The sequence below is a fragment of the Palaemon carinicauda genome, chromosome 12, assembly GCF_036898095.1.
Source record: "Palaemon carinicauda isolate YSFRI2023 chromosome 12, ASM3689809v2, whole genome shotgun sequence".
Taxonomy (NCBI): Eukaryota; Metazoa; Arthropoda; class Malacostraca; order Decapoda; family Palaemonidae; genus Palaemon; species Palaemon carinicauda.
This window is the reverse complement of record NC_090736.1, coordinates 11,727,293-11,753,185: the sequence shown is the minus strand read 5'-3', so window position 1 is coordinate 11,753,185 and position 25,893 is coordinate 11,727,293. Positions and strand designations below refer to the sequence as shown.

At 39.9% G+C, this 25,893-nt stretch overlaps 1 protein-coding gene across 5 annotated transcripts in view; it reads right to left on the bottom strand.

The window, feature by feature from the left end:
• Positions 1-4,162: 4,162 nt before the first annotated feature.
• LOC137651222 (uncharacterized) overlaps positions 4,163-25,893 on the bottom strand; it is a 171,221-nt gene continuing 149,490 nt past the window's right edge. For all 5 annotated transcript variants that reach the window (XM_068384418.1, XM_068384419.1, XM_068384417.1 and 2 more), the window contains 3 exons: positions 23,190-23,318; positions 10,356-10,424; positions 4,163-5,592 (listed from right to left, as the gene is read on the bottom strand). In XM_068384418.1, coding sequence (XP_068240519.1) covers positions 5,560-5,592; positions 10,356-10,424; positions 23,190-23,318 — 231 coding nt within the window. In that variant the 3' untranslated portion in view covers positions 4,163-5,559. The remainder of the gene's footprint in view (positions 5,593-10,355; positions 10,425-23,189; positions 23,319-25,893) is intronic.

The following is a 25,893-nucleotide window of genomic DNA, read 5'->3' as shown; positions in this document are numbered from 1 at the left end:
CTTGCAGTCCCCTTTATTCAACTTAAATTTAGACAAGGGAAGAATTATTCCCCTCACCCCTTCATTTGGGAACTTTGTGACATCTAGTAATGTTGTACCCTTATAATTCTTAGTCACATTTATCGCTCCTAAATTTGTGTAAGGGAAGAGCTATTTCTCTTGGCATTTCTTTTATCTTCCCTACAATTATATAAGGGAAGAATTATTCCTCTCGCCCATTTTTAGGAATTTTGCAATGTCTAGTAATGTTGTACCCAAAAAGTTTTATAGTTATTTTATCACTCTTGCATTTATACTGGAGAATTCTTTTTCTTCTTAAAGCTTCCCTTAGAAACTTTGCAACAATTAATAATGATTTACCTAAACAATTCTTTTACTCACCTCTACCATCCTTACATTTACACAAGGGACGACTTATTCCTCTTGTTTCTTCCTTCAGGAACTTTCCAACATCCTGTATTTTTGCACTGCTACAATTGTTACCTTGACCTTTAAAATCCTCACATTCATACATGAGAAGAATTATTCGTCTCACCCCTACCTTAAAAATTGTACAGTATTCCTTTAATACTTACAGTCACCTTTATCATCCTTAAACTTATACATGGAAACCATTATTCCTCTTACCCCTTGTTTTATGAACTTGGCAACATCTAGTATAGTTCTACTACCATCTATATAGACACATTTATCACTGCTGTATTTATACCAAGCAAGAATTATTTCTCTCACCTCTTCCATCATTTAAAAATTAAATCCATTTTTCATGTTTTGATTTGTGCGAACAGATCAATAATTTTCCCCTTGGTCTCTAGATGACAACTGAAGAAATTTTTCTACATTGAAATGGATTATATATACTGTAGTAGCTGGAAGTAAAATAATAATCTAATTCTACATTTTACAGCATTCAAGTACCTCACACACACAGTACAAAAAAAAATAACTTCCACCAGCATGCTAAGGTCAGCACTGCGGGAGCGACAGTGCTCACTCTCCCTCACAGCTTCGTGTGCAGCTTCCAATGAGCACATGCACAAAACAGCCAATCGCCATGCTGGTGGACCTGTAAAGTGTACAGTTCCAGACAAAGATTTTTTTACCTCTATCAACTGAGGGACGGCTACTGACATTAAGCTTAAGGATTATACATTGTACTAGTATAAAGAAAATTAAAGAATAAAATCATTATATCTAATTTTGTCGATTAGAAAGGTATCCAACTTACGTCAGTGGTCATGAAAATATATAGTATGCTTATTCTAAAGAGACTAAAGAGAAAGATTGATGAAAAGCTGAGAGATAACAAGCAGGGTTTAGAAAATGTAGTAGTACATACATACATATACCAAAGCACTTCCCCCAATTTTGGGGGGTAGCTGACATCAAACAAATGAAAAAAGGGGACCTTCCCTCTCTCTGTTCCTCCCAGCCTGACAAGGGACTCAACCGAGTTTGGCTGGTACTGTTAGGGTACCAAAGCGCACCCTCCCCCATTATCCACCACAGATGAAGCTTCATAGCGTTGAATCCCCTACTGCTGCTACCTTCGCGGTCATCCAAGGTGACCGGAGGAAGCAGCAGGGCCTACTGGAACTGTGTCATAATTGCTCGCCATTCATTCCTATTTCTAGCATACTCCCTTGCCTCTCTCACCTCTATCCTCCTATCACCCAGAGCTTTCTTCACTCCATCCATCCACCCAAACCTTGGCCTTCCTCTTGTACTTCTCCCATCAACTCTTGCATTCATCAGCCATTTTCCATTCTCTCAACATGGCCAAACCACCTCAACAAATTCACATCCACTCTAGCTGCTAACTCATTTCTTACACCCGTTCTCAGCCTCACTACTTCGTAGAAGTAATACCAACCAAATTTTCATTTAGAGACATGTACAACAATGCATAGAATATAGAAATCAACTTTAAAGGGTTTAAAGGTTTAAAGGCCGCTCATGAATGGCGCAGGCAAGGAACAGTGACATTGCCCTATCAAGCAGGACAATGCCCCAGAGACTGACCATATATACATAATGATCAGCGTCCAAGCCCCTTCACCACCCAAGCTAAGACTAAGGAGGTCCAGGCAATGGCTGCTGATGAATCAGCAGATAGACCTATAGGCTCTTCCAAACACCCCCCAAAAGAATATTGGAAGTTAAATGGCAGGACAGGATCAGAAACGAAAGAATAGGAGAGATTACCAAAGTGCCATATGTGGATGAGATCTTGGTGAGGGGTAGATAGAGATGATTTGGGCATGCTCTTCACACTCCCTAAGAGAGATTAGTTCACCATACATTTAACTAGGCTTCACAAGGCACTAGAAGAATTGGAAGCCCCAGGCCTACATGGCCAAGGATATAAAACTCCACCTTACTTCTATTTTATTATCCTCATTAAATTGATAAAGGAGTACAGTACTTTCTTCTGGTGACTGCATAAGTAAACCATTCTACTCTGTGTCGTTTCCTTTGTCTTCCAAGATATACTTTGATATTGCATAGTAATGCTGTGGTCCCCTCGTCCGACCTGGATTTATCTATAAGTTAGCAAACCCACATGAACTTCAGCACTACATCATGAACCCACTACCAGTATTTTGACTGTACAATATAAAGGCATGAACAAAGAGGGAGCAGTTTCTGGATTGGTTCAAATATTGTTTCCTGTATGAGATTGAGCTGTACCTGGGGCAGCTAGCCCTCAACAGTACTCCCGGACAACATCTGCTCAAGTTCTCTATGATAATGTACAGGTAGTCCTCTTTCCCCAAACACCATATCACTTATCCATCTGATGGACCAGGTATCACTAAGAAATTTAATACCTATTACAGGAAATATGTGATAGTCATACTTCAATCCAAATATGGATGACAATCTCAACCCAGAAGTTATGCAATACTGAAAGTTTCACCATTATTGACTGCCTTTCTGTGGTAGGAAATCTTTCAGGGATATAAAGCCACAATGTAAATGCCTGCTAGAAACATTTGTGGCCAATAAGTGTGAAGGATTTTAAGAGCTTTGGTCCTGATGATGCCTTCAATGAAGCAGTAAAGAAAATCACGAAACCGAGAAAGATAATGACCATCAAACTCCAGAAGTGGCTGAGAATGAGGTCTTTGAACTGCTTGAAGAGTAAAGTACTGAGCTGACCAAGGAGGAACTTGAGGATTTGGTACAGCCAGGAAGCAAAAAGAAAAAAGGAAAAGATGAGCGTGAGGAAACTGCATCACCCTTAAGCTGGGGAACATATCATGGTAGCTAGAGGCATTAAAAGATCCTGCCTTTCACACTGACCAATCCTTGGTGCTTGCCATGTAAGAAGCTTTTTCTCGATACATAAACCTCAGGGAGGAAATGAAGTGGAAAACAGCTCCCCACCAAAACGTTCTTCAGCTTAAAAGAAATATTCTCCTGCTAACCACTGAATTTGCTTAAACTTCTACACATTTTACAGCCCCAGTGGAAATTTACAGCAGTGGTGACGATGTAGAAGGACCTTTTCCTATCACTAAATAATAGGTGAAGTATTTTTACAGAGCTAGTGAAGCATTGTTCATAAAGTGCTTCATAAGGTTTGTAAAAATTAACATATCTAATCTAATTTCCTGACAGATATAGATTTTTTTTGTTCAAAGCATGATGAACAGGTAGGAGGAAACAGGGATGAGACTATTTTGATTTGCCATGCCATGCATTTAGGTAATTACTATCTTGTAATTCATTCATCATCCACTAGTAACTGTATGGCTTATCATCTCCATCAAAACCATCAAGAATGAAGACTATGTTGACTCCAAAATGGAAGGGAGTTGGCAAGAAAGATTTGCTAGAGAACAGTAAATTCATCAGCTTTGACAAATTTTCTCTTATTAATTTACCACCATTTTTAAATTCTCCATGGGGCGGTTGATGGAATGATCACACAACGGTTACTTGGTAAGGGTTCTGAGTATTTCATTCTCGTTACAGGGTGAGGAAGCCATAATCTGTGGTTCTAAGTCATTCACAGGTATCTGTTACCTACCACTAGGGTCAAAATGTACAACAATATCTCTCCTTTTTGTGAGTCAGCAGTTGATATTTTCATAACATGTTCATCAATTTATTCAGCATTCTATCGGAGGGAAACTAGATAAGGTTACAAAGACCGTTATAGATATATGACATAATCTTTATGAAAAGAAACAGTGTTGACTTTGATTTCAAATCAATAAAAAATATAATACTAAGAAATAAACTTAACCCTTTTACCCCCAAAGGACATACTGGTACGTTTCACAAAAGCCATCCCTTTACCCCCATGGACGTACCGGTACGTCCTTGCAAAGAAATGCTATAAAAATTTTTTTTTTCATATTTTTGATAATTTTTTGAGAAAATTCAGGCATTTTCCAAGAAAATGAGACCAACCTGACCTCTCTATGACAAAAATTAAGGCTGTTAGAGCAATTTAAAAAAAATATACTGCAAAATGTGTTGGGAAAAAAATAACCCCCTGGGGGTTAAGGGTTGGAAATTTCCAAATAGCCTGGGGGTAAAAGGGTTAATGCCTACAGAGCTAGATTAATAGAAAAAACCTGTAAGAACAGATAAAAAGATAAAATGAATTTGTATGTGCTTTTAAGTTGCTCAATAAATTTCATTACTAGGGGACAATATCCTTTTAACCATTTAATGAAATTTACTGTACAGTAACACACACACAAAAAACTTTACAAGAACTAATATGCGAATTTTAAATGAAGCAATATTCAGTTCTTTCTGATGATAGAAAGATCATAAAAGTCACCCTTTAAAAATAAGTATATAAATGCTTTATAAGTGTTTTGAGAATAAAAATTATAAAACATCAATAAATCAAGGCAAAAATTACATCACCTTTCAGAAATTTGTTAAAAGTACAGTATGAATGTGTGTAAACCCAACAACAATATTCATTACGGTATATGAAATATAAGTTTTATTTAGCCTAATGCAATAAATAAATGGAACTTCCCTTAGTAGTTGGGAAATTAAACAGAGAAACCACAGCAGTTGTGTACCTGTAGCACATACAGCATAAAAAATAACCCGATGATTGTACTCGCAATTACAGTTTTCTATTATCATTTCCTTAAATGTGTAGCACTGTAGTTCCCTACTCTTAAGCAAAAAGGATGTGAATAATGACTAGGTTAAAGGTATACTGATGTGTATAACTAGGCATTAAGAGGTGTTCTTTCATAGTCCACTAAATTACTAATCTGGCAATACTATGGAACTGGAGATTCTAGAAAATCATTTTTGTATATGTACTTTATCACAATAAAATTTGAGTGCTATATAAAAATAACATTTCACATACAAAATATTCATTTAAGAAATGGCTAAGGCAGAAATATTCTAGCCAGCCTTCCTTCAAATTATAGAAAAAATATATATCCAATATTACAGTACAGTATTACTCCAAGACTAAAATACATGTAAATACACTACACTTTATGTATCAATGATTACTTATCACCTATTTTTCCTTTAAGCATAATTATTTTGTTGTTCTGGCCCCAATCAGTCCTCCCAATGGGTTCTACTACTTGAGCTCTGTTGAAAAAAAAAGAAAAAAATAAAGTTGTTGCAATAACAAAATAAGTACAATAGTGAAATAATTGCAACTTTCTATATAACAGAAGTTTTTTCATACTAACTCTAACATATATATTATGGTTGCGATATTCCTAGCATCAATGGTCTTTTGTCCAGGAGAGAGTTTCAAGTTGTCCATTAGACAGAAGAAAATTGAAAAATGGACTACAGATACAGCAGTACTGTACTTCGATATATGAGTTTAATCTATTCTTGGAGGAAGCTCACAAGCCCAAATGCTTGTTAATCAAAACAATTTTCCCCATAAGAAATAAAAGGAACACGATGTGTTCCCCATATTCATAAATACATACAGTATACACTCAGTTTTAAAGATTTGTATTGTTAGTTAAAAAAAAAATATTACAACCCCTATCATCAAAAATGGATACAAATGAATAATTCATAATAAATGAATAGAAATACTGTACAGTGTTGACAAAATTAACTCTCACTTTAACTTTAAGGAGAGGTGTGGCTGGCATAAGGGAGACGAGAGAGGAGGAGGAGGGGGTTATTGCTTAGAGGGAGAATCTCCCTCCATGAGAACATTGGTAAAATATCAGGAGTTCTCTCTCTTGAATGGAGTTCAAAATACCACAAACTTAATCACTTAATTTACGTTGTTTGGACAGTGTGTCATCTTTATTTAAACTTTTATGGTCAATTTTGACAAGGAACTTAACTCGAGATGACTGTTTTTGTCTTTTCTTTAAAAATGTGAGTAAATGTGACAGCACTGTCCATAAAAAGATTACTGTATCTGCTTGCCCTGTCAAACCCTTACCTGGGTGATGTTTTTCTATAAAATTTTGCAGGGTTTTCCACATTTTTCACATTTCCCTAACAGTATTTCACTCGAAGCGAGAGGTTTGTCACCCTGTCCCTTCTCCTTCTCAGATGAAATATCCTCCACTACCTCTTGTTACTGCTCCTTATGTAACCCCAACAGCTCCTGGGTCGTCATCTGCTCATATGTCCTAGTTCACTTGCAACACCACTGTCTTGCCCAAGTCCACAATTTGGAAACCCTCATAATCCCATTCTGCAATGCATTCAAGCCACAGTTTCCTCCATATAGATTTGAGGGTTTTCTTGGTGACCCCTTCCCAGGTTTTATTAATTATTTTCAGGCAGCTAACAATGTGGAAAAGTTCATTGCAAAGCTTTTGCAGGGTGGGCTTGCTCCCTTCGGTGACTTCGAAACATTGCTGGAACATTGACTTCATGTAAAGTGTTTAGAAGTTTGAGATCACCTACTGATCCATGGGTTGGAGAATGGGATTGGTGTTGGACAACAGGAACTTGATCTTGATTTTCTCCATCAGGTTGTCTTCAATGTCTGAAGGATGGGCAGGAGCATTGTCCATAAGCAACAAGGCTTGGAGTGAGGTTCTTACCCATGTGGTACTTTTTGACCTCAAAACTTAAAATCGCATTGACCTATTTACTAAACAAAATGCATATCTCCCAAGCCTTTTTGTTTGACCTCCACTTCTGCATCTTGCACTTTTTAAAGGCTCATAGATTCTTGAGTAATACACCAGTAGAGGTTTGATTTTGCAATGCCTGCTGGCAATAGCACAGAACAGCAAGGTTAGACAGTCTTTCATTGGATTGTGACTGAAAATTCCCTTCTCTTCTGCAGTAATGAAGGTCTTACTGGGCACCTCCCTCCAAAACAGGCCGGTCTTGTCGCAATTAAAAACCTAAAGCAGCATGTAAGAATCGGAATTCACAAAACTTTTAAATTAATACAAAAATACCTCTGCTGTGTTAATATCGGACCTCACACCCTCATCATGTTACATAACATTATGGATGCCTCTTCTCTTGAGGTTTTCAAACCAGCAAAGGCTTGCTTTGAATGTTCCTTTTTCTTAGTCTGCTGACATACCTGTCTACTTTTTTAAAAAGGTCAGCATATAAAAACTTTGTTTTTTCATAAACCATGTTTTCAGTTACTGTATCTCCTGGTAATTGCTTCTCACTGATCCATATGAGAAGCAAGTTCTCAACATTATCTAGAATACGCTGCTGATTCTTGGTAAAAGTAAGCACCTTTTTTGCAGCATCAATTACTTTGATTTTTCCTTTCTTCTTCAGTATTCTGCAATTTGTTGATGTTGTACAATTGCACGTATTTGCAAGGAATTTCACATGCATACCTACATCATGCTTTTCGATATTTTCTTTTTTCAGTTCTAAAGTTTCTACAAAAAATTAGATGAATTTAAAAACACTTTTCTAAAGGTTTTGGAACTCACCCTATCAATTTATGCTATTAGTAACAGCTCAAACTCCAAAAGTGAAGGGAAAGGATATTATCTCGATAAGGTAAGGGGCATTTGAGACAGGAGGTGAGGAAAATGGAGCCCACGAATGAACAAGTCAATTAAAAACATTAAAAGGTAAATTATCAACAGAGAATGCAATCTTGGAAGTACAGGGTGGTTTTAGAAGAGGTAGGGGTTGTATGAATCAGATTTTTACAGTTAGGCAGATATGCGAGAAATATTTAGCAAAAGGTAAGGAGGTGTATGTTGCGTTTATGGATCTGGAGAAAGCGTATGATAGAGTTGATAGGGAAGCAATGTGGAATGTGATGAGGTTATATGGAGTTGGTGGAAGGTTGTTGCAAGCAGTGAAAAGTTTCTACAAAGGTAGTAAAGCATGTGTTAGAATAGGAAATGAAGTGAGCGATTGGTTTCCGGTGAGAGTGGGGCTGAGACAGGGATGTGTGATGTTGCCGTGGTTGTTTAACTTGTATGTTGATGGAGTGGTGAGAGAGGTGAATGCTCGAGTGCTTGGACGAGGATTAAAACTGGTAGGCGAGAATGATCATGAATGGGAGGTAAATCAGTTGTTGTTTGCGGATGATACTGTACTGGTAGCAGACACAGAAGAGAAGCTTGACCGACTAGTGACAGAATTTGGAAGGGTGTGTGAGAGAAGGAAGTTGAGAGTTAATGTGGGTAAGAGTAAGGTTATGAGATGTACGAGAAGGGAAGGTGGTGCAAGGTTGAATGTCATGTTGAATGAAGAGTTACTTGAGGAGGTGGATCAGTTTAAGTACTTGGGGTCTGTTGTTGCAGCAAATGGTGGAGTGGAAGCAGATGTACGTCAGAGAGTGAATGAAGGTTGCAAAGTGTTGGGGGCAGTTAAGGGAGTAGTAAAAAATAGAGGGTTGGGCATGAATGTAAAGAGAGTTCTATATGAGAAAGTGATTGTACCAACTGTGATGTATGGATCGGAGTTGTGGGGAATGAAAGTGATGGAGAGACAGAAATTGAATGTGTTTGAGATGAAGTGTCTGAGGAGTATGGCTGGTGTATCTCGAGTAGATAGGGTTAGGAACGAAGTGGTGAGGGTGAGAACGGGTGTAAGAAATGAGTTAGCGGCTAGAGTGTATATGAATGTGTTGAGGTGGTTTGGCCATGTTGAGAGAATGGAAAATGGCTGTCTGCTAAAGAAGGTGATGAATGCAAGAGTTGATGGGAGAAGTACAAGAGGAAGGCCAAGGTTTGGGTGGATGGATGGTGTGAAGAAAGCTCTGGGTGATAGGAGGATAGATGTGAGAGAGGCAAAAGAGTGTGCGAGAAATAGAAATGAATGGCGAGCGATTGTGATGCAGTTCCGGTAGGCCCTGCTGCTTCCTCCGGTGCCTTAGATGACCGCGGAGGTAGCAGCAGTAGGGGACTCAGCAGTATGAAGCTTCATCTGTGGTGGAAATGTGGGAGGTTGGGCTGTGGCACCCTAGCAGTACCAGCTGAACTCGGCCGAGTCCCTGGTTAGGCTGGAGGAACGTAGAGAGTAGAGGTCCCCTTTTTTGTTTTGTTTCTTGTTGTTGTCGGCTACCCCCCAAAGTTGGGGGAAGTGCCTTTGGTATATGGATGGATCAACAGTAAAAGAGCAAAGAGTAATGTTGACCAAAATACTGTCATTAGCTAAGCTACCATCTTATAAATTGACAGCCTTACACTTAATTCTTTTCATCTTTTTTCTTGGCATCACTCTTATTGCATACCTAGTAAATCTAATATTATTTGATCTGGGAGGCCTCTATTCTCTTCTAATCAATCCCATAACCAAACTGCATGTAAAACTAAGACTTGGGTCTTATTACAGGCTGCATGTACACAAAATCTTATTTCAGAAGACACCTTCAATATAAAGTTAAGAACTTAATGTAAACACACCACCATCAAAAGTCCTCATATAGGGCATGAAAAATCCTCAAGCAGAATCAGCATCACCAAATATAATGTGTGCCAAACCATTGGCAAGATGAAAAATTGAAATTTTCAAAGTGGCAGCCTTAAGTGGTCATTCAATGTGGTAGTAGTTCTTTAGGTTATAAGATAGAGGCTAGTCTTAAAAAAAAACTTAGTCCTCTAATTTTGAGTTTATCAGCCAGGCTGTGTTTGAAAAATGTATAGCACGATGAATGTTGGGTAAGACACTAAAATAATTCATGTCAATAATGTACAGTAGTATATTGTGCCTTTTGATTTTGTACAATCTTAGATAGGATTTTAGTTATTGGTCATTCTACACCATACATACAAAATAAAACCATGAAAATTGGCCTAAATTATAAATCAAGTCTTATTTCAAAGTTGCCTTAACTACTGACATATACAGAATATCATTTTAAGAGAATGCTTAAAATTTCAACTGTTTTAAATGTGCTTAACTAAAAATTACAATAATAAACATACCTGAAAGACAGAAGCCAATCTTTCTTCTGAATATATTGGGAAAAGCTGCTTAATTTTGTATGTAGATGCCTGTAAAATAAAAAAAAAATTAATACAAATTTCAAATGTAATTTGTATTTTCATAAGCCATACAAACCTGAGTCTTATTTAGGGATAATGTTTTAAGCGTGAGTAGCAACATCCATTGAAATTGTTAGAGGTAGTTAATGACAAGTGGTGAGCAAGGGCGAGGAGCCCTGCCCCCACACCTGTTAAAAATTCTTCACTTATGACCTTTTGGTTCAGGACTGAGAAGGGGGAAGGTTGAGGTGGGAAGTTTAACTTAAAGGACCCAGTTTGCATACAGGAGCTAGAAAAAATACAAACTACTTTTAAATTATTGAATTTGTTCCTACACATACAAACCTTTCATAATTTTTCTTTTGTTCATGTATTAAAACCTTTCGTCCTTAAAGTAGGGAGACTCACTGATTGGGATGGCAGTCCCCCTAGAACCAAACTGGTTGGTTCTTTTTCTTCTCTGGAAATATCAATCTACCTGGTGCTGTCTATGAGTGAATATGACTCCAGCAACCTCCTATCTATCATCTAACATAGGCATGAATAGACTGATAGGGCCTGGCTTGTCCAAGAAGATTGATATGAGGTCAAAGGAGGCATTGCCCTTCCCGAAAGGGGATTGCAATCCGAAATAACATACTGTACTTGGCATATGATGATCAATGGGTTGGTATATACTGTATTCAACCATCCTCCCCCTAGTTTAGGTGAGGATGGGGGAGGGAGAAACTTCTCTAGGTTTTAAAAGATGGAAATCAGAAGTGTAGTTTGCCAGCATCAAGTCAGATCCAGTGAGTAAAGCTTTGACCACATAATCCTTAAGAGGGGAGCAAAAACAGAATGGAGAAGAGCAAGACATTCTAGACTTACATCTAAACATTACCATAGACAAGATATCTACCATCCTGCATTGGGACTGGGCTAGCTACACAATTACTTGAGCAGTCACCACAAGACCACACACAAAGGAATCAAGGGACTTGTGGGTGCTGTACTCATGTATACGAAAGGCTATGAAGGTGGTCTGATGCATACACACCCCAATCTTAAACACCTGTCTGATTGCAAGATTCCTCTTGACCCTAATCTTAAACACCTGGCTGATTGCAAGACTTCTTTTGAAGGCAAGGGTGGGGCAACCCTTGATGTGATGAGTTTCGGTTCTAGCTGGTACCTTGACCCCATATGTGGTTGAAGTGCATGCATTATGAATACAGTAGTCTCAAGAAGTCAGAGAGATTGCTTTTCTAGACACCTCTTTCTTAGTTCTGCCAGTACTAAAGAAGAGTCGTTGACACTAAGGTCAGTGGCGATGGGTCTTCTTCAGATACAATCTCAAGAGCTCTCACGAAACACAAGAGCATTATTACCTCTCAATGCCACCATATGCTTCACGCAAAGAGGGGATGGAGAAAGGCTTGAGCCTTAGGTCATGCCCAGGCAGGTTCCAGGTTTTTGGTTACGCACCGTCACCAAACTAAGAAAAAAGCTCCTTCCACCCCTCGGTGAGGGAGACTAGGGCACAACGACCGCGTAACTCGCTTAATCTCTCCTTCGATGCTAAGGCAACAGAGACAGTCATGAGAGTCAGAACCCTAAGCGATGGCCGTTCAAGCCTTGAGAACGAGGGACACTTCCCTCTTCGGGGCTTGAGGTCCTGGGATTCAAGACTTCTTTGAAGCTCTTGACAAGCATAGACAACTATGATAGGAAAGGTCTATTCCCTTCAGTTGGAAGACTATGCTCAAGACTGATAACAGCGAGTGAAAGGATCTTCCCTCAGTGAAGAAGATGAGGAAAACCATGATCTGCGCTAGAGATGTTACGACCGAAGAAAATTCTCTTCTACTGCACATCAATTTCTGGGAAAGTGAAGGCCATAGGAAGATATCTCAGGAACTTGACAGAGCTAACAGAATGGGAGAACATTTGATATGAGGCCATCTGGGAGCCACCAGGGTCAACCTGAGTGGACAAAACAGGGTTGAATACTATCCATGTGATCCCATGAAAAAAGTCAGGATCAACCACTTGTTGAGATACATCAGCAGATGAAATTGTCAGCAGCTGCCTGGTTTACAATATTACGGAGAGGTCTATCCCCGTCCGTTGATAGACCATACTCAAGTCTAAGGGGTATCCTTAATGACTGCTACTGGGATGAAATTCTCCCAGCCAGGAAGAGAAACTCCGCAATCTGGTCTAGAGAAGATCTGACTCAAGAAAAACCCTTCCTATGATATCCAACAGAGAGAATTTCCCAATTTACCAAGGAGAGCAAGGGCCAAGGGAGTTCCTTTGGGATCTAGACAATACAGAATGAGAAACCCATTCGTCATGAGGCCGTCTGAAAGCCACCCGACTCACCCTGACCTATTTAGACACTGGCAATTAGTTCCAACATTTATCGTTTGGATGGAAGAAGGCACCAGTAGTGTTCCAGAGAGAAATGCAGAGTATCCTGCAGGAGTTCCCAAAGGCCATGATGATCGTCTACACTGATGACATCTTAATCTCTTGGGGCTTCTTTTGAGAAACATCTGAAACTGGTAGAACAAGTTCTGGCTACTCTCCAGAAGCACAGGCTCAAAATAAAACTTGGGAAGTGCTCCTGGGTTCAGGCCGAGGTTAAAAATCTTGGACATCTGTTTGGATGTTTTGGTATGCGCAAGCTACTAGAGGACTTCCCTAAATCTACCAGTGTGTGAGCTCTGGGGTTTTCTGGAACTAGTAAACTTTCAACGGATGTTCATCCTGATGTGCTCATAAATACGCAAACTATTATCTGCAAAAACTGGAAGACAGAAATCTCAAGATGCCAGAAAACTGAAACGGGACGTGGATATGGACTGTGTCTTTGAGCACCTGAAGAAACTGATGAAGGAAGACATCATGTTGTCATACCCTGACTACTCCACTGATGCTAAATCCATGGACCTGTTTCTAGACGTTTCAGGCGAGGGTGCTGGTGCTTCCTTGTACCAACAATCTTTGAAGCATCCAGGGGAGTGTCAGGTGATAGCCTATGACTCTATAACGTTCCTTGGCTGAGAGACTCATTACTACACCATAGAGCATGAGTTGGCCACTCTACGAGGGGTTGTGAAAACCTTTAAGGCTTTCCTCTATAGCCAGTTGTTTGTTATTCATTGTGATCATTATTCCCTGACTCTTCAAGACATGAAGATGTTTGACAGTCATCTAGCATAGACACTTGATGACTTGTCTGAATTTAACTTTGTTGTTAAATACTGTACAGGTGTTCAGTATGTCCCAGCAGACTGGATACCCAAATTACTCACGTGAACTAACTGCATGACCGTTACTGAATCTAAAACTCCCAAGTTGCCTACTGGACTGACACTGTACTGTATAAGGAGGTTTGAGGTGGTCCAGATTCTCTAATAGAATCTTTGGAAGTAGTCATGAATTGCTACACGGAAGGGTCAGTTGTCTCACCCGACTTTCAGCTGAAGGGAGCCAAGCTCTAGGAGGCCTTAGTTCAGCAGTTTCTGAAAGACGCCGGTCGACTAGGCTTCAAACTGGACAAGATCAGCAGGAAACAGATCAAGGCTATATGGTCTCCTGGTACTGTTCCAGTTTTTGAGTTGTTATTGGCAGTTCAAAGCTATTTAACCTACAAAACTGGGTCCATTTTGATCCCTCTTGTCTGGTAGTTTATTGTGACCCATCAGTGACTGAGCTTCAGTGTGTGCATCTTCAGTGTCTTTCTGGAGTGCAGTTTAACTCTCTGCTAGAGCTCTGTACATATGTTCCACCAACTGATGTAAATCTGGGGCATAAGACAATAGTGAAACCTCATATACCTGATGCTAAGGACTCAGTCACTGATGATCATGAGGTACTAGAGGACTGTCTCATAATCCAATACAGGACTGAAAAAAATATGTCGACAATCCAGTTGCAAGCATGTGTCTCAACACTCGGCAGTAGGTCTAGTAACATTACAGGACACCTTGTATTGTGCCTTTGTTTATATAGATCAGGTTTGCCTTGTCAGTGATACTGTACTGAGCCAGCTTGGCATAGAGTACCAGGGACTATCACAAGAACAGAACAGTTAGAGGGCTAGTGCCTGCACCAGCATTCTAAGCTACGTCAAGTTAGAGGTAGTGTCCTTCCGAAAGGAAACTCATGCTACACTATTTAGCTATGCAGTAGTACCTACTAGAGATATTAACTTTTGTTTTATCTTTGGCAGAAATCTGCTCGATGTAGCCTACCTGATCCTGGACTCACCTTGAGAACAGTTGGTATATGACAACACTGCTGTTCTTCAGGCTCCCAAGGTGATCTCAGTCTCACTGTCCACTACTGAGACCACTGTCAAGAAGAGGACTAACAGTATTGACTCTTATAAATGTTGGTCTGACCTTGAAGTGTACCATGGTCTACTAGTGAAATAATCGCCAGATGGCTCTAGTCCCTGTAGTCACCTTCAATGTCCAGACTGACCTTGTTGAAGAGACACACCTGCAAAATGCTCACTGAGGAATAGGTAAAATGAATGCGATGCTCTGTTGATTCATCTTGCATAAATTGTTGATTAGTGTAATCAGGGATATGTGCCAACGTGATAGGAATGTCAGACTTGTAATGTTTCTAGATAAGTCATTGCCCTGCCAAACTTGAAAATAGTGACCGCCTCTCCTTTTGAATTGGTTGTTATGTATCTTGTGTTTCCCAATACCCAGTACTGGTTTTATTAGGTGTCTGATGGTAGTTGATTATTATTCCAAGTGAGTGCTGGCAGTACCCATAAGAAATGAGCGGTAGTATAATATGCCAAGCGCTTGAAGTTTTTCCGGTTATTTTGCGTTTTCTAGTCCTGATATTGACTAATAACGGCACCGAGTTTATTTTCCTGCAATTTACCGAGTTGTTGGAACGGTACAATGTTGAACATAGGAAAAGAATGTATAAGCCCTCTAGTAATGATGCAGTGGAGCACATAAACTGTACTATTGCTACTTACCGAGGGTAATTTTCAGGGAATCTCAGAAATGGAACTGGCACTTATCCCTATCAGTTCTCAGCTACAACCATTCCCACCACACTGAGACTGATTGTACTCCAGCTGAGAATATACTGAAGGGTGCTCACGATACTGACAGCCTCTCAGTGCTTTCAGCAGAAACAAGAGACCCATGGGCACCCCTGGTACAAACTGTTAAGGAAGGATTATCTGATTCTTAAGAAGGTGCACCTGTTGGCGCACCTTCTGATGAACAAGATCCCTAGGCTTGAGATAGTATTCCATGTTACTAAGGTACACGAGAATAAGATCACCTATGAGCTGAGAATACTGACTAATGGTGAGCTGGCAAGGGCTCACCACATCCTGCTAAAAGCAAGGGTAGAGCTTCAAGCCTATATCAGGAGGCACTTTTTCTGATATCCAAAGGGTCCTGATCCAGTAACCAAGAATCAGGATAGTTCAGAACTTGTTGTTACTAGTCCAAATTCATCTGATATCTCATATAAATCTGACTCCAGTAGTGATAGTAATTTATATGTTGTGGCTGCTGTAGTCGCATAATATCTTTCGCCTCGAGACCATAACAAGCCCTTATGTCATCCAAGACTTATGAGAGAAAGAGAACACTGAATACTTGGTTATATCCATCTGAAGATTTTGATAAAACCCCTGTACTAAAGCCGGAAATAGTTCGGGATCGCATGATGTTACAACTCTGGGACGACAGTTCCACTGAAATCTGCGACACTCCAATTTTGTCTAATGAATAGGTGGTTGACTTCCCTGTGCCTGAAGTTCCAGCACCTCGCTTCTTAGCCGTCTCTTTCCAGGAGGAAGACGTTATTCATCCCCCCAGGGAGTTTGGAATTCAGGGAAGAATCCAGCATTTTGCTGTTGGAACAAATTTCTTTTGATTCCAAGAGTTCCACCCAAGACTTGTCCGGGCCTGCTAATGAAAAAAACCCTGTTTCTGACCTTGCACTGTCCGCTCATCCCAATCATGACTTCACTGGTTTTATACCACCTGATTTTGACGACTGACTGTTACCTGAGTTCCATTTCATGCAGATTTAGTTACCCTTGGACTAGGTCCAAAGGTCTAGTTCTTGACTTGCCTCTAGTTCAACCTCGAGTTATGGAGTAGAGACCTCGTCTCACTTTGAATCAGATGAAAACTGCGGATAGGGAGTTGTTGTTTTCCACTGTTGAGCTTCCTAATAATTCTAACCTTTTCCCTCATTCCGATGGAAGCTTGAAACGCAAGTCAGAGCTCAAGGCTGAAGTGGCGCAGTCAAGTTTACCTAATGGGGATGTGACAGCTATGTTTGGGCTTTCTTGAACAAAGCTACAACCTGAGTTCTCCGGATTCTGTCTCTAGTCTAAACCTGAGTTCTCTGGATTTCTACGGATTCTGTCTAGTCTACACCAGAGAGCGTCGTTAATCGGCAAGTACCAGCTCTTGTGTGAGGTTATCTGAAGCAACTGCCACCTTACCCCATCTCCAGTGATGAGGGGGATCAATATTGCTCACCAGCAAATTGCGGAATTCCAGCATGTGTCAAGACGGAATTTTGAGACTCGGCAGATCTATAAATCTTGCAGTTAAATAAGTACCAAAGTTTTCTCCTCATTAAAAATTGTTTTTTAGTATATCAATCATCAATTAATTCTTTTTAATTCTCTAACTGGGATAGTTGAAGGCCGATGACAAGTTTCAGGTTATGTGAGGAAAAAACTCTATTAGTGGAATTATGGAATGAACTGTATCCATCACATCTAGAATTGAGTACATACCTGAGTTGAGTACTGTATGATGATTTTATTTCCTATATTTGCCTATGTATGTAATTTGTATTCTGATGCCTGGGAGGATAAATCTAATTTCTTTTTTTTATGTAAATACTTGGTTACTTTTAATTTATCATCCCATTCTTCCACTGTATTTCTTTTGTAAAACAGTAATGTATACTGTAATGCACTGATGTGAAAGTTTACCTATTTATTGTCATCTTAAAATACTGTATTATTTTTTAACACAGTAATGCATACTGAAATGCAATAATGTGAAGGTTTACCCATGTATTGTCATGTTAAAACAATGCAAGATGTATTTGAATTGTATAGTTGTGATAAAGGGCGTTGTTGCTAGTCGTGAGATAGTTTCTAGATGGGTTGAGGGGCTAGTGAGGGGAATACAATAAAGCTTGTATGAAAAAATTGATTTTAATTTATGTTTTGTATATTTAGGTTGTTTGCTCTCATTCCATCTTTTAATAACCTAGCAAATTTATTCTAGTTTTGTTTCAGACTGGTGAAATGCCCTGCTCCCTGTAAGGCTCATATAAAAGTTTCCTTGAATCTTACTCTTAAAGTTACAGAACCCTCAACTACCTAGAAAAAAAAGATGAATTCAACTTGTATTTATTTATGAGCAGGCTTGGCCAGTGGAGAGTTTTAGATAGACATCATAACACTGGGTCAAGGCTCTCCAGCTCTGTGCCACCCGAGTAAGTGGGGAACCTGAGTCCATTTTGGCAACCAGCCCCGTTCCTTGGCACCAGTGGGATAATATGCAGGGACTACTGGGCTAGTCTGGGACACAAGTCCTGCGGCTGAGGCCCGAAACCATGACATGGAATCATGGCAACAGACCCGGGGGTTAGAAACACAGGGCAGTAACACCTGTCTCACTTGGCTACTGAAGTAGCATGGGACATAAGTTGAAGCCGCGACTCAAGAGTCGCGGCCTTGACCCTAAGCATCAGCACTGGGGGGTCTAAACATGGAGCCTTAACATTAATCCTATTTGGCTATCAGGTTAGCTTATGATCCGAGCTTGGTCTAATGGGGCTCTGTGAATTGGCCCTGGAGAACCAAAACACTTGGCTGTGGTTCCCTCTACAAAGGGTCGGAAGCCACACGGGTGCTTTTCACCCCTTCTAAGTGAGGAAATGTCAAAAGAAGCCATTTTCTACGACTATGGCAGACAGGACTTCCTTTACTTCTGCTTCTTCATCTTAGAAGATGTGAACAGAATCAAAAGATGAAGAGGACAATGGGGAAGAAGAGTCCAAGAAGGGAGAATGCATATGTTTCTACCTCCTTCCAACCCTTCTTTCAGGCTCTGCAAGCAGATGAGTCGCAGTCTGAGAAACCCAGCCAAAGACATTTCCCCAAGGAAAGAACCATAGAAGTTGCTCAAACAGGAACCACAACACTGGGGAACACTATCAAGGGGAGGGATAGTCACACTTACAGGGGATTGAAAGCCTCAGAACCCCCAGGCACTGGGGTTTGGGCAAAACACAGGGAAAGGGGGGTGTAGGGGTGACCGGGTCAATGGAGGTGCATGTGAAACATGTCCTTTTGGCCCCAGGGAGGGGGAACCATTGCAGACATCACAAGAGACATTGAAACTGGGGACATGCTGACCACACCTTCCACCACTGACATCAGCAAGGGAGACACTGGCACTGGGGAACCTATCTGAAAGACCTAAGAAAGTCAAAACCTTCCTTAGGTCACAACCAATGTCAGCAGTGGCACAGAGAAGAGCCTCCAACCTCTGATGGGGAGTGGCGAACACAGAAGGAACCTCAGACACCACCAGAACTTGCAAGCCTACCAATGTAGGCCAGAGGGCTCCTTGTTCCTGACACAAACTCCCTGGGGATTGAGCCAAGACGAGCAGAAGGAAGATGCAAACCTCTCTCCTTCTACATCAAAGTATCCTCCTAACACCACAAAGGAGGCCACGACATATACTTGGCACACAGGGACAATTGCGACCAATCACGCCCCTCCGAAGAGCAGAGAGAGTGCAATGTACAACTGGTTTAAAAAACTGGTTGTAAAGTACATCCTCCTATGATCGAGTGCCTTGCATTCGTCGGCGCCCACTCGTGTCCGAGTATTGGGTTCTGTCGTTAGCCATCAGCCTCCTATCTGTGGGGTGGGTGCTTATGCCTGATGTGGCTGTTAAGTCCTAGTCTGTGGTGGAAGAGTCGCGGACAGTGTTCACAAGGGAGGGTAGGTGGTGGGCGGGGCTGTTCTAATCGCTCTCTCCTTCTTCTCCTCCTAGCCTCCTCATTTTGTCTCCTCCTCTCCTCGAAGTCCACGGTGCCATGGTGTACTGTACTCCTCCAGGTTTTCCTGTCCCTGGCTGTTTCTTCCCATGAGGAAGGATCGATGTCAGTTAGAGCCAGGGTGCGCTTTAGTTGATCTTTATAGCGCATTTTCGGGGCTCCTCGTGGTCTGGTGCCCTGGGTCAGTTCTCCGTAGAATATTTTCTTTGGGAGCCTAGATGGATCCATCCTATGCACGTGTCCTATCCAGCGGAGGCGTTGCATTACATTAGCAATAAAAAGCCAGCATTCACATCCAGAACAAAAAATGAGATGAATAATTCACTAAAGGGCAAATCAGTATGTCGGTACTTAATGCGGCCGAAAACAAAGTGAAGAGATTTTGACAGGTAAGGGAGCAGGCCTCCTACCCTGTGCTACCACTTGTCACTTAACTACTTGTATTAATGATTTAACAGCTGTTGAGCTCAAGCTGAAAAAATACTCGCTACGTAAAGGACGATGGTTTGTATTTGTGTGGAAACAAAAGGAAGTTACTGATTATCAATAATTGTATATAAATTCTAATTTCATTTTCTTTCTTTCTTGAAATAACAATTCTTCTAAAAGAAAATTAGTGAAAGCATACAATAACTGAATAACAACAATCTAGTTTCAAAATTTTAAAATATTACATGTCAAATATTACATAACCATATTGTGTGTATGTAGCTCCTTTAATAATTTTTCTTTGTTAGAATTTCTATGCAAAGGGTTTATCACCAAATTGTTTAGATGTAGTAGCTATAAAGTCATTGTGTATATTTATTTCGTTTTCATTAGTCTTACTATTATAATCACTAATGTTATCATTAATGCTATACTGGCTAGTAGCATATTATTACAAGAGCAATATACAGTATACCATACAATAGCAACATATTATTACAATAGCAATATACAGTATACCATACAATAGTAGCATATTATTACAAGTGCAATATACAGTATACCATACAATAGTAGCATATTATTACAAGAGCAATATACAGTACTGTATACCATACAATAGTAGCATATTATTACAAGAGCAATATACAGTATACCATACAATAGTAGCATATTATTACAATAGCAATATACAGTATACAGTGATACCTCTGGATACGAAAGTTTCTACTTACGAAAAATTCAGGATGCGAAAAGTGATTCGAAGATTTTTATGCCCCAGGATACGGATAAAATTTCAGGATACGAAAACCTTACGAGATCCCAACTCTTCGCTGAGAGTAATTTTAAAAAGCGCGCGCCGCCTGACTTTGAACTTGGGTAGACTCATTTACAGCCTCCCACTCACCCATTGGTTATCTCCCTACTTAGACGCTAGCTGACGCCATAAGATCCTGCTTTCCTATTGGTCGGCAACTATCCCAGCTTGCCTACGCACGGGCGTTCACCTCTCTCTCTCTCTTTTCGTTCCGACCGCGGTATCGTTAACAGACATTGTGTGCTTTCGCTTGTTTGACTTAGTGTTAATATACAGTACATTCGTACGCCACGGGTTATCGTTAATAAACATTCGTTACTGTGCACTGTACTGTATTAGTGTTTACTATACATAGACTGTATATAACGTTACGTAGTGTTTTATATTACGTTTGCCTAATGCATTTTAGAAATGTGTTGAAAAGTAGGCAGAAACAAGCTTCAATGGAGTTTCTTATTAAAGAGGCCAGCGGTATTAGTAGGCCAAGACGAAGGTGAAAGTGAAGAAAACAAACAGAAAAGAGGAAGGGATGAAGAATTAGAAGGTGAAAGTAAAGAAAAGAAACAGAAAAAAGAAAGTGATGAAGAAGTAGAAGAGATTTAGAAAATAAGAAAAACGTAAAGTTATAAAAAAGCAAAAAAAAAAAAAAATTCAATTTTAAGTTTTATGTTACCGTTAAGTGTTAAAGTAATTTTTTCTTTCATTTTATAGTTTTCCATAGGTAATGTTAAGTGTTAATTATTTCTTCCATTTTTTTATTTCTTAAAGTTTAAGTGTTAATGTGTTAAGTGTGTAAATTACTGTACGTAGTCTGTCACTTGTTACGTAGTGTTTTATATTACGTTTGCCTAACGCATTTTAGAAATGTGTTGAAAAGTAGGCAGAAACAAGCTTCAATGGATAGTTTCTTATTAAAGAGGCCAGCGGTATTAGTAGGCCAAGACGAAGGTGAAAGTGAAGAAAACAAACAGAAAAGAGGAAGGGATGAAGAATTAGAAGGTAAAAGTAAAGAAAAGAAACAGAAAAAAGAAAGTGATGAAGAAGTAGAAGAGATTTAGAAAATAAGAAAAACGTAAAGTTATAAAAAAGCAAAAAAAAAAAAAATTCAATTTTAAGTTTTATGTTACCGTTAAGTGTTAAAGTAATTTTTTCTTTCATTTTATAGTTTTCCATACGTAATGTTAAGCGTTAATTATTTCTTCCATTTTTTTAATTTCGTAAAGTTTAAGTGTTGATGTGTTAAGTGTGTAAATTACTGTAAGTAGTCTGTCACTTGTTACGTTTTCTGCCTTATGCCATCCTCCTCTGCCGCGACTTCGCTATTGGACATCGTCTCAATCAAAAGGTAAGTTTCAACTTTTTTGTTACACTAATTAACTGTAACCTTTTTTCAGAGTGTACAGGTATCAATCATTAATTTAGGTGTACGTATAGGTAACAATACACCTTCACTGATCTAAATGCTTTACGTACATACAGTACCGTAAGTTTTATACAGTAGTAAAGAAAACGGACCGTTTTCTTTGGGCTTGGGGGGGATAACCTGGCTATAACTACATTATTGAATAATCTCATAGTGGTTTCTGGAATGGATTAGGCTGTTTTTAACAGTTGTGTTAATTATTGAATGATAGAAATGGCTGCATTGCATGTTTATTACTACAGTTTAGCGTGTTTATGAAAGAAAGGGTGACTTTTTATGAAGATTGGAACGGATTAGGCTATTTACATGTAAAACACGACTCAGGATACGAAAATATCAGGATACGAAACCGCATCCTGAACGGATTAATTTCGTATCCTGAGGCATCACTGTACTGTACAATAGGAGAGGTGAAAAGGAAAGAGAAGAAGCAGAGAACAAAAACGGTGTGCAATGTGCAGCAATCCTAAATGAATTCACACCTGGATGGTCCATATAGAATCAAAACTATGATGACAGAGGCCTGACCGTATATGGAAGTTTCATGTTTTAAAAACTTGATTTTTTAACACAGTGCAAGCATACTTATGGTTTGATAACTTGACTGGGATTCTTTGTCAGATTACTAAATATAATTATAAAGAGATGAACATCAATGACCATTACATTCAAAAGATTGTATTATAAAGATCTTAATGCTTATTTCTTATTCATTAAACAAAAACTCTTTTCCTCTTGTCACATATTTTAAACACCCCCTACACATATATCTTCGCTTTTACATACCATATAACTTATATCAGACATCTAATTTTGCCTGTATTTAAATATATGTCACTACATACCTAATAAACTAAATCTAAAACTTCATAACCAGTTCAGCAATGTATACACCATTAGCCTAATCAATAGGTTACTGTATAGCTTTCCAGTTGCATGAAAGATGAACTATTTATCTTAAAAGATTATAGCTTTAAATAACGTAAATTACTCCCCTGACAAAGATGAAAAAATTCCTTACCGCAGCCTCTGAGTATGCACGGCCATGCTTGTTAAAAAATTTATCTAATTTTTCATTGTACATCCAGAAGGCTTCAGCTAACAGTTCTATATAATCTTTATCGTTCAAGATTTCCTCAGGGCATTCTCCCTGAAAAAAAAATAAAACACTCGAAAATTCAAAATTATTCACCAAGATATAAATTTGAAAAATGATATTTTAATTATAAAATAAATTTTTGAATATACTTACCCGGTGAATATATAATAGCTGCAACTCTGCGGCTCGACAGAAAACACACTCAAAAAACTCGCGAGCGATCGCTATGAAGGTTGCGGGTGTGCCCACCAGCGCCAACTGTCGGCCAGATACCACTCTTGTATGTAAACAAAACCTTCAATTCTTCTCGTCCCGCTGCGTCTCTATTGGGGAGGAAGGGAGGGTCATTTAATTTATATATTCACCGGGTAAGTATATTCAAAAATTTATTTTATAATTAAAATATCATTTTTAAATATTTAACTTGCCGGTGAATATATAATAGCTGATTCACACCCAAGGAGGTGGGTAGAGACCAGAGTTAATTATGTTTACAGCGTATAAGCTAAGAGTTTTTTCATTTTGACAGTTATCAATATAACAAAACCAAAATATATAGGTACCTGGTAAGGAAGTTGACTTAGACGATTACTCTGCCTTGTAAGTCTGTCTTCCTCACGGAGCCCAGCGATCCTCTTATGATGCTGACAGACTCCCAGGAGCTGAAGTATCAAGGGCTGCAACCCATACAACAGGACCTCATCAAACCCCTAATCTGGGCGCTCTCAAGAAATGACTTTGACCACCCGCCAAATCAACCAGGATGCGAAAGGCTTCTTAGCCTTCCGTACAACCCATAAAACAATATTAAAAACATTTCAAGAGACAGATTAAAAGGATATGGAATTAGGGAAGTGTAGTGGTTGAACCCTCACCCACTACTGCACTCGCTGCTACAAATGAACCCAGTGTGTAGCAGTCCTCGTAAAGAGTCTGGACATCTTTTAAGTAAAATGACGCGAACACTGACTTGCTTCTCCAAAAGGTCGCGTCCATGATACTTTGCAGAGATCTATTTTGCTTGAAGGCCACGGAAGTTGCTATAGCTCTAATCTCGTGCGTCTTCACCTTAAGCAAAGATCGGTCTTCCTCACTCAAGTGGGAATGGGCTTCTCGTATTAAAAGTCTGATAAAATATGACAAAGCATTCTTTGACATAGGTAAGGATGGTTTCTTAACCGAACACCATAACGCTTCAGATTTACCTCGTAAAGGCTTAGTACGAGTTAAATAGAACTTAAGAGCTCTAACGGGGCATAATACTCTCTCTAGTTCGTTGCCTACGATCTCTGACAAGCTAGGAATATCAAAAGATTTAGGCCAAGGACGAGAAGGCAGTTCATTCTTGGCCAGGAAACCAAGTTGAAGGGAACAAGTGGCTTTTTCTGTCGAAAAACCGATGTTCTTGCTGAAGGCATGAAGCTCACTGACTCTTTTAGCCGAGGCTAAGCACACCAGGAAAAGAGTCTTAAGAGTGAGATCCTTCAGGGAGGCTGAATGTAAAGGCTCAAACCTGTCTGACATGAGGAATCTTAGGACCACGTCTAAGTTCCATCCAGGAGTAGCCAAACGACGTTCCTTAGAGGTCTCAAAAGACTTAAGGAGATCTTGTAGATCTTTGTTGTTGGAAAGATCTAAGCCTCTATGCCGGAAGACCGAAGCCAACATGCTCCTGTAGCCCTTGATCGTGGGAGCTGAAAGGGAGCGAACTCTTCTCAGGTATAAGAGAAAATCAGCTATTTGGGCTACAAAGGTACTGGACGAGGATACAGATACTGACTTGCACCAGTCTCGGAAGATTTCCCACTTAGATTGGTAAACTCTAATGGTAGAAGCTCTCCTCGCTCTTGCAATCGCACTGGCTGCCTCCTTCGAAAAGCCTCTAGCTCTAGAGAGTCTTTCGATAGTCTGAAGGCAGTCAGACGAAGAGCGTGGAGGCTTTGGTGTACCTTCTTTACGTGGGGCTGACGTAATAGGTCTACTCTTAGAGGAAGACTTCTTGGAAAGTCTACCAGCCATCGAAGTACCTCGGTGAACCATTCTCTCGCGGGCCAGAGGGGAGCAACTAACGTCAACCTTGTCCCTTCGTGAGAGGCGAATTTCTGCAGTAACTTGTTGACAATCTTGAATGGTGGGAATGCGTATAGGTCTAGGTGAGACCAATCTAGGAGAAAGGTGTCTATATGTATTGCTGCTGGGTCTGGTAATGGAGAGCAATAGATTGGAAGCCTCTTGGTCATCGAGGTTGCAAAGAGGTCTATTGTGGGTTGACCCCAAGTCGCCCAAAGCCTCTTGCACACGTCCTTGTGGAGGGTCCATTCGGTAGGAATTACCTGACCCCTCCGACTGAGGCAATTTGCTAGAACGTTCAAGTCGCCCTGGATAAATCTCGTCACCAGGGAGATGCCTCGATCTCTTGAACAGATGAGCAGGTCCCTTGTGATCTCGTACAGTGTCAGGGAGTGGGTGCCTCCTTGCTTGGAAATGTATGCCAAGGCTGTGGTGTTGTCCGAGTTGATCTCCACCACTTTGTCTCGAAGGAGACCCTTGAAGCTCATCAAGGCCAGGTGTACTGCCAAAAGCTCCTTGCCGTTGATGTGCATGCTCCTCTGACTTGAGGTCCACA